Source organism: Oratosquilla oratoria, chromosome 27 (assembly GCF_046742065.1).
Source record: "Oratosquilla oratoria isolate Oo_2021 chromosome 27, ASM4674206v1, whole genome shotgun sequence".
Classification (NCBI taxonomy): Eukaryota; Metazoa; Arthropoda; class Malacostraca; order Stomatopoda; family Squillidae; genus Oratosquilla; species Oratosquilla oratoria.
In genome coordinates, this window is record NC_134803.1 from 2,144,978 (window position 1) to 2,154,977 (window position 10,000).

The window sequence follows — 10,000 nt, forward strand, 5'->3', positions numbered from 1 at the left end:
ACCCGATTTCAGTAAAGCTCAGTTCATAGGATTACGTCAGGAGTTTCAACTTACAAATTGGGAGGCAATTTTAAGCGAAAGACCTGTAGATCAGATGTGGGAAATATTTCAACATACGCTTACTAAGATAATTCATACTTACATTCCATTTAAGGACAGACGTCCCACAAATCAGGCTCGCCCAAAGTGGCTTGACAAAGAAACCGAAAAAAGTATTGCTAAAAAGAGACAGGCTTATAAGAAATACAAGTGCTCGGGTGCATCTAATGACAATCAAAGTTATGTATTAATACAGAGAGATTAAAAAAGACAATAAAAAAAACGAAAACGACAATATGAAATGAATATCGCTGATAAATCCAAAGAGAATCCCAAAGAATTCTATAGTTACATTAAAGATAAAAAGGTTATTAGGAATCACATTGGCCCACTATCATCTGCTGACAGCTAACTTGAATATTCAAATGAAGGAATATGTGATATTTTAAACAATTCTTTTAGCTGAGTATTCGTCAAAGAAACACCTCAAAATGAACTCCAAATTGAAACCTGTGAAAAGTCTAGGGTGAACTTACTACGGTAAATATAACAAAAGAAAAAATTAAAAGGTGTATAGAGAAACTCAAAGTTAATAAAACAGCAGGGCCTGACGGTTGACATCCGAGAATCTTAAAGGAAATGAAAAATGAGATCGTTGTTCCATTAGAAACTATTTTCAAGAAATCCATCATATCCGGAGATGTCCCAAGAGAATGGAAGCTAGCTAACGTTACTTTCATATTCAAAAAAGGTAACAAAAAAAACAAACAAATAACTACATTTCTGTAGGCAGTAACCTTGATATATCTCCGTATGTCATGCTGTGGAATAGCAAACATAATTTGAAAAAGCCAAAACGCGTTTTCACATCTCTTGGTGCTTCCTCAGTGGCAGGTAAGAATCTAAGCGCTAGACTGGTGTGTGTGGATTACGTATGGTACAGGCTGTGGGATTTTGTCTGGTCGTCGATGTGGAATTTTGTCTGGTCGTCGATGTGGGATTTTGTCTGGACGTCATTGGTTGGCGTCGCCGGAGCTCCGTGTCGTCCTGTAGGTTGGAGGGTGGCGTGTATCTGCGTTCTTTGTCTCGTTTTCATTGGGAATGAATACCGAACTCGAGGACTTAAGAATCTTACCAAGTATGAGAAGATTATTCCCTAATGAAAACGAGACAAAAAAACACAGATACACGCCACCCATGTTGCAGGTGGCAAGTTAATCGTCTCGTAAGTTTTGTCCTCGTCATCCCTATATATGATTGACGTCCACAGTTCTCAACGGTACACTTGTGTTGATAAATGACGTGGTTTTCTTGCTCGACGGTGCAGTGGTAGCGTTCGCAACCGATATTCCAGTTGCCCGAGTTCGAATCCTGCCCAGGGTTGAGATAATTCCAGTATCGCTGCCCTGCGAGCCGTTACTCCAACTCGCGTGGACGGGGAGTTGGATGTGTGCGTATGTAAGGTCACAACATTCATATACAGTATAAGCTCTGAGGTCTCATCCGGGAGGGTAATGACTGTCGATCACGAGTCCAACACGTGATTTAAGACAAAAGTGAATCACATGTATACATATTTACATATATGCCTATGTATGAATAGGCGGGAAGAGGAAGCACTGGTGTCTCAGTCTGAGTTTATTCCTGACTAGTTTCGCAGATGAGCCTTCTCAAAAGAAATGTTATTTGTTAAACTAGTCAGGTATGAACTCAGATAAAGACTCCTATGCTTCCTTCCCACCCAATTATCATTTTATATATTTTCGGTATAATCTTTTTTCCCTATGGATGAGTAGTTTCCCCTGCTTCTACCTTTGCGTGAAGGGCATTTTGGCTCTTTAAGACACATGGCATCACGGCCAACCTCCTCACTGCACCGGAAGTCCTTTGACGGGCAGGCCACACATTCACGCTAACACTCTTACCAAAACCTGGCTATTGAGGAAGATGAGAAGACACTTTATCATCCCCATCGCTTTTCGACGACTTCAGACCAAGATGTGATGAGCGGCAAGTTTCCGAAGACTACAACTGTGAGGCTTTTGTCGCCGCCTATATAGTGAGAGAACCTTCCACTGCTAACTGCCAGATTTCGCCTGCTCTGCGAATTCCCATTCCCATCCCTAAAAGAATCAAGTTTATTAAGTTAGTCCAGCCCTTATTTTCGTTACATATTGACAATTTTTTTTAGTAAATTGGCAGAGTAATAGAAGTCCATATTATCTCAAAGTTCTTACATTAAACATTATATTTCTTGTGTTTAATAAAACTAAGGAAATATGAGACGATGACATTTAGGGAGTAAATAAGTAATCGGCATGTGCTATATAATTACTTGGCGACACTTGGGTAATGACGAGATAAGCTTAGTGCATTCAGGTCAGCAAGGGTCCAAGTAAAAAGAAAAAGAAAAAAAGAAAAAATAATAAACCTTATGTGGGGGGCTAGCCGGGTTATGGTATACACACCCACTCTTCACCCACCCCACACCCATACAAAATCCAGTTTTCCCTTCCATCTTGTCTCTATGTGGATGGAGGATCATCGCAGGCCCACTCCCATTGCTCAGGTCAGGAGTTCTGCGGCAAAACACAGCGCTTCCAAAGCAGGGACCGACAGCCGAAGCTTGCTTACACCCCACCGTTTCATTGCATGGCGATCCTCCCCTCTCTCATCCACTTGAAAAATGACAGAGCAGATCAGAAAAGATCCCTCCGGACCGCGTCATTTTCTCATGCATTCACAACCACTCTTCACTCACATCTATCTCTAACCTCTCTCTTCCCTGCTCGACAGGCACTCCTTTTGCACCCAAGGCCTCATTCAACTCAACCATCCACCCATTCTCGGTCTTTCCCTGAAGCTCAATCTGCCCGCCCACCTCCTCCCTTCTACTATTCTCTCTCTCTTTCTCTCTCTCTCTCTCTCTCTCTCTCTCTCTCTCTCTCTCTCTCTCTCTCTCTCTCTCTCTCTCTCTCTCTCTCTCTCTGTCTCTCTCTCTCTCTCTGTCTCTCTCTCTCTCTCTCTCTCTCTCTCTCTCTCTCTCTCTCTCTCTCTCTCTCTCTCTCTCTCTCTCTCTCTCTCTCTCTCTCTCTCTCTCCCTATGCCCAAAACCTCAGTATTCTTTGATCAACCCTGTCTTCCAGCTCTCTTTCCACCCCCGCTCTCTAACCCCACTCCTCATTTCTCACCATACTTCATCTCAGAATCTCAGACACGTTTATGCCCATCCGTGATGCTTCCTATAAATCCCAATACACTACCATGGATCACAATCCATGATCAGCAACAAGAGAACATATAAAAAAAAAGTAATGCGGACGTCATCTTTAATTCTAGTCGCATTGCCAAGACTGTACCAGGTAAGGAAGTACGACAGTGTATCTGAAGTGATTTTTTTCTGACTGGAGAAGTATGCAGAGTATGGTTATCGGGCGTTTTTTTTTTCTGCCATAGTGACAGGGATCAACTCTCCACTGTCACAAGTGCCTGTGTAACCTTGTAGACGCGTGGCAGCTTGTTCCAAACATCAGTTCGATCAGGTCTGTCGTTGGAGAACCTACAATCCTTTCGGCGAGCAGTGGACTTTTCCGTAGGTACTTATTAAAGAAAATTGAGAAAAGTGGGAGGTGAGCCAGCTGTTGTTTGCGGACGACACTGCGCTTGTGGCAGGATCGGAGGAGGGATTGAGGAAGCTGGTGGCAGAGTTTGGGAGAGTATGTGATAGAAGAAAGCTAAAGATAAATGTGGGTAAAAGTAAGGTGATGAGATGTACAAGGGGTGAAAGTGGCAGTAATCTGGAAGTGAACATTAAGGGAGAGCGACTGGAGGAAGTGGATAGTTTTAGATACTTGGGTGCAAGTGTAGCAGGAAAAGGTGGAGTGAAGGTGGAGGTAGGATGTAGATTGAGAGAAGAGAGTAAATGCCTTGGTGGATTGAAGAGTGTAATGAGGAATAGACATTTAGGAATGGATGCGAAGAGGAGACTGTATGAAGGAGTGATTGTGCCAACAGCACTGTATGGGGCAGAAACGTGGAACATAAGAGAAGAAGAGAGAAGGAGTTTGAACGTGTTTGAGATGAGGTGTCTGAGAAGTATGGTGGGGGTTACTAGGCTAGATAGAGTGAGAAATGAGGAGGTGAGGAGGAGAACAGGGGTGAAAAAGGAGCTGGGAGATAGGGTTGATGAAAGAATATTAGGATGGTTTGGACACATGGAAAGAATGAGTGAAGAAAGACTAGTAAAAGAGGTATGGAAGGCAGATGTGGAGGGAGTGAACATGAGGGGACGTCCTAGGATGAGGTGGATGGATGGGGTGAAGGGGGCTTTGGGGAAGAGGGGAATGTCTGTTGAGGAAGGAAGGGAGAGGACGGAAGACAGAGGTGAGTGGAGAATGGTTGTATATGGATGATGTTGTGACTGCATGAGGAGGAATGGGCGGGGGGGTGGGGGTGAGGTAGTATGTGTGAGCAAATTTTGACGCAGCCCGAAGGGATTTCTCCCCGTCCTCTCCTTATATGCAAGGGGGGACGGAGAGGGGGGGTCGCCGATTAAATGAAGCGGCCTTGCTGTGGATGTGCTGTTTCTTGCGACACTGCTTCTGACCCAGGGCGGTGGGCAAGGTGCAGGGATGACCCGTCATCCAGGAGGTGCTCAGATGAGAGGGAGGGTGGGAGGGGTGTGGAGTGTATTTAGGGATGAAATGGGTGGGAGTGTTTTTATGCCTTTCCCTTTTTGGCTACCTCCCTTGAAAGGGGGAAAAAGCCTTGGTATATGTATGTACTAATTAACAAACTTGACAACCGCCCAAGACAGGCCTAGCAAGCCGGTAGGGTATTAACATTTTGCTCGAGAAAATAAAATTAACAAATGGATAAAAAGATATCTAGACAGATAGATAAATAGATAAGTAGATGAATAGGTAAATAGATGAATAAGTAATTAGACGAATAGATGAATAGGTGAATAGGTGAATATATGAACAGATGAATAGATAAATAGATATATAAATAGATAGATAAATGAAAGGATAAAATAATAAAATAATTAAAGAACAAAGGAATAGATGAATGGATGAATGAATGAATGAATGAATCAATCAATCAATCAATCAATAAACGAATAAACGAATAAACGAATAAACGACGAATAAACGAATAAATGAATAAGTGAATAAATGAATAAATGAATAACAAATCAGTAAACGAATGAATGAATAAATTAATGAATGAATGGATGAATGAAAGAACGAATAAATTTATTAAAAATGTGATTGAAAAGCCATTATAACAGACGTTAGGTTTTTTTTTTTTTTTTTTTTTTTTTTTTTTTTTTTTTGTAGTAGCTCGGAGAGTAGAACGGAGTGATAGTGATGAGATACCTACTGTAGGCAGGCGAGGATTGTTGTGCCTCCTCCTCTTCCTTTGGCTTGGATAGGGAGATATAGTTTCAGGTATATTTGATCAGGTTTGGTGGGTGGGTGTCCATGCGCCTAACTGTTGCTTGTAAATAGATGCAGTCAGTTTTATATTGCTGGACAGGGATACATATGTTTTCCCAGTTTAGGATGAGTCAGACTGTGACACTAATTCGAGGAAAGAAGGGATTTGTCTGATAAACTGTAGCATTTCCGCTTATGTGACTCTTGATCTGATCATCCTGGATGATCACCTTTGGGCTTCTCTGAAGCTAATGCTTTCCAAGTCTCCGAAACAGGGACTTCTCTTTCAACGTTGGTGTAAGAGGATCGTAGATGAGGCTCGTAGATATAGGTAGACAAATGAGGTAGATAGAGGAGTAGGTGGCGAGAATTTGATTTTTATGATTTGGGTGTTTGGTAAACAAGTTCGCAGGAGTTGCACAAACTCACTCTCCGCTTTATGTTTACAAACAGTCGCCGGGGGCCCGATTTCATTGCTGTATAATGCTCATGTTTATGCTGATGTAACAATATGTAAACTATGTCAGTGTGCAGTGAATTCGAGATTGCTTGAGTAAGCAGTATTGCATTCGGGATTGTAACGGTGGATCTGATTGGAGAAAGGGTGGAGGAGGAGAAAATTCAATTGGTTCACGATTGTAAGATCACGTCTTTAGGGGAGGTTCTTGAATATAAGATTAAAGATCATTGAACTAAAGAAACCATGACGTCACTGCAGAACTGACCCGGGACCCAAATTAAGTGTTCTTAGGGGGATTCCTTTAGAGCACGATGTAGAAAAGGTACCGAGGAAAGTTACAGAAGAAAAGTCGTCACAAGTTTAATTCACCTTGTCTGAAAGTGAAACTAACAGTCTTGAAATTTACTAAGTCGGATGATGGGAGGCACAGTGCCTTCCGACTAAAATTGTGAGTGACTAATCATACGCAACGAAGACGGTGGTGAAAGGAAATTAGAAAATAAAAGTACGAAAGAAAGACGGCAACAGAGTGGTGACAGACGTCACAATTGGTATACTGAACAGTTTAGGGATAATACAAGGTGATCTTTGTTGCAGTTTATGAACTAAGTTGGGTTTGAGCATGGGGTACCGTGTACAGGAGCTTAGCAATGTTCATATTTTCTAAGCAGTGACATCGATTATCCATGTCAATTGAAGGAGCGGAGTGAGTGTGGATTATCTCTTTACTTCGTATATTAAGAAATCTTTTGTTAGGTAGGTTGAAAGCTGTGGTTGATTGAGGGTCACCATTGGTATGGGTTATTGATCTTTATGCGGTTGATGGTTTTCTGATCTATTTATGATTTATTTGTTATTTATTCATTCATTTATTCACTTATTCACTTATTCGTTTATTCGTTTATTCGTTTATTGATTGATTGATTGATTCATTCATTCATTCATTCATTCATCCATTCATTTATTCCTTTGTTCTTATATTATTTCATTCTTTTATCCTTTCATTTATCTATTTATATATCTATCTATCTATTCATCTGTTCATATATTGATCTATTCACCTATTCATCTATTCGTTTAATTACCTATTCATCTACTTATCTATTTATCTATCTGTCTAGATATCTTTTTATCCATTTGTTTATTTTATTTTCTCGAGCAAAATGTTAATACCCTACCGGCTTGCTAGGCCTGTCGTGGGCGGTTGTCAAGTTTGTTAATTAGTACCTACGGAAAAGTCCATTGCTCGCCGAAAGGATTGTAGGTTCTCCAATGACAGACCTGATCGAACTAATGTTTGAAATAAGCTGTCACGCGTCTACAAGGTTACACAGGCACTTGTGACAGTGGAGAGTTGACCCCTGTCACTATGGCAGAAAAAAAAAAACGCCCGATAACCATACTCTGTATACTTCTCCAGTCAGAAAAGATCACTTCAGATACACTGTCATACTTCCTTACCTGGTACAGTCTTGGCAATGCGACTAGAATTAAAGATGACGTCCGCATTACTTTTTTTTCATATGTTCTCTTGTTGCTGATCATGGATTGTGATCCGTGGTAGTGTATTGAGATTTATAGGAAGCATCACGGATGGGCATAAACGTGTCTGAGATTCTGAGATGAAGTATGGTGAGAAATGAGGAGTGGGGTTAGAGAGCGGGGGTGGAAAGAGAGCTGGAAGACAGGGTTGATCAAAGAATACTGAGGTTTTGGGCATAGGGAGAGAGAGAGAGAGAGAGAGAGAGAGAGAGAGAGAGAGAGAGAGAGAGAGAGAGAGAGAGAGAGAGAGAGAGAGAGAGAGAGAGAGAGAGAGAGAGAGAGAGAGAGAGAGAGAGAGAGAGAGACAGAGAGAGAGAGAGAGAGAGAGAGAGAGAGAGAGAGAGAGAGAGAGAGAGAGAGAGAAAGAGAGAGAGAATAGTAGAAGGGAGGAGGTGGGCGGGCAGATTGAGCTTCAGGGAAAGACCGAGAATGGGTGGATGGTTGAGTTGAATGAGGCCTTGGGTGCAAAAGGAGTGCCTGTCGAGCAGGGAAGAGAGAGGTTAGAGATAGATGTGAGTGAAGAGTGGTTGTGAATGCATGAGAAAATGACGCGGTCCGGAGGGATCTTTTCTGATCTGCTCTGTCATTTTTCAAGTGGATGAGAGAGGGGAGGATCGCCATGCAATGAAACGGTGGGGTGTAAGCAAGCTTCGGCTGTCGGTCCCTGCTTTGGAAGCGCTGTGTTTTGCCGCAGAACTCCTGACCTGAGCAATGGGAGTGGGCCTGCGATGATCCTCCATCCACATAGAGACAAGATGGAAGGGAAAACTGGATTTTGTATGGGTGTGGGGTGGGTGAAGAGTGGGTGTGTATGCAACCCGGCTAGCCCTCACATAAGGGGATTTTTTTTTTTTTTTTTTTTTACTTGGACCCTTGCTGACCTGAATGCACTAAGCTTATCTCGTCATTACCCAAGTGTCGCCAAGTAATTATATAGCACATGTCAATTACTTATTTACTCTCTAAATATCATCGTCTCATATTTCCTTAGTTTTATTAAACATTAGAAATATAATGTTTAATGTAAGAACTTTGAGATAATATGGACTTCTATTATTCCGCCAATTTACTAAAAAAAAATTGTCAACACGTAACGAAAATAAGGGCTGGACTAACTTAATAAAATTAATTCTTTTAGGGATGGGAATGGGAATTCGCAGAGCAGGCGAAATCTGGCAGTTAGCAGTGGAAGGTTCTCTCACTATATAGGCGGCGACAAAAGCCTCACAGTTGTAGTCTTCGGAAACTTGCCGCTCATCACATCTTAGTCTGAAGTCGGCGAAAAGCGATGGGGATGATAAAGTGCCTTCTCATCTTCCTCAATAGCCAGGTTTTGGTAAGAGTGTTAGCGTGAATGTGTGGCCTGCCCGTCAAAGGACTTCCGGTGCAGTGAGGAGGTTGGCCGTGATGCCATGTGTCTTAAAGAGCCAAAATGCCCTTCACGCAAAGGTAGAAGCAGGGGAAACTACTCATCCATAGGGAAAAAAGATTATACCGAAAATATATAAAATGATAATTGGGTGGGAAGGAAGCATAGGAGTCTTAATCTGAGTTCATACCTGACTAGTTTAACAAATAACATTCTTTTTGAGAAGGCTCATCTGCGAAACTAGTCAGGAATAAACTCAGATTGAGACACCAGTGCTTCCTCTTCCCGCCTATACATACATAGGTATATATGTAAATATGTATACATATGATTCACTTTTGTCTTAAATCACGTGTTGGACTCGTGATCGACAGTCATTACCCTCCCGGATGAGACCTCAGAGCTTATACTGTATATGAATGTTGTGACCTTACATACGCACACATCCAACTCCCCGTCCACGCGAGTTGGAGTAACGGCTCGCAGGGCAGCGATACTGGAATTATCTCAACCCTGGGCAGGATTCGAACTCGGGCAACTGGAATATCGGTTGCGAACGCTACCACTGCACCGTCGAGCAAGAAAACCACGTCATTTATCAACACAAGTGTACCGTTGAGAACTGTGGACGTCAATCATATATAGGGATGACGAGGACAAAACTTACGAGACGATTAACTTGCCACCTGCAACATGGGTGGCGTGTATCTGTGTTTTTTGTCTCGTTTTCATTAGGGAATAATCTTCTCATACTTGGTAAGATTCTTAAGTCCTCGAGTTCGGTATTCATTCCCAATGAAAACGAGACAAAGAACGCAGATACACGCCACCCTCCAACCTACAGGACGACACGGAGCTCCGGCGACGCCAACCAATGACGTCCAGACAAAATCCCACATCGACGACCAGACAAAATCCCACATCGACGACCAGACAAAATCCCACAGCCTGTACCATACATAATCCACACACACCAGTCTAGCCCTTAGATTCTTACCTGTCACTGAGGAAGCACCAAGAGATGTGAAAACGCGTTTTGGCTTTTTCAAATTATGTTTGCTATTCCACAGCATGACATACGGAGATATATCAAGGTTACTGCCTACAGAAATGTAGTTATTTGGTTTCTTTTTGTCACATTTTTTGAAT

At 42.2% G+C, this 10,000-nt stretch overlaps 2 protein-coding genes across 2 annotated transcripts in view; one reads left to right on the plus strand and one right to left on the minus strand.

Moving 5' to 3' along the window:
- The window catches only part of LOC143040113 (blastula protease 10-like), a 23,390-nt gene extending 15,168 nt beyond the window's left edge, over positions 1-8,222 (minus strand). The window contains exon 1 of the mRNA XM_076210806.1: positions 8,187-8,222. Coding sequence (XP_076066921.1) covers positions 8,187-8,222 — 36 coding nt within the window. The remainder of the gene's footprint in view (positions 1-8,186) is intronic.
- A 548-nt stretch (positions 8,223-8,770) lies between these two features.
- The window catches only part of LOC143040114 (blastula protease 10-like), a 39,773-nt gene continuing 38,543 nt past the window's right edge, over positions 8,771-10,000 (plus strand). Inside the window, exon 1 of the mRNA XM_076210807.1 lies at positions 8,771-8,818. Coding sequence (XP_076066922.1) covers positions 8,771-8,818 — 48 coding nt within the window. The remainder of the gene's footprint in view (positions 8,819-10,000) is intronic.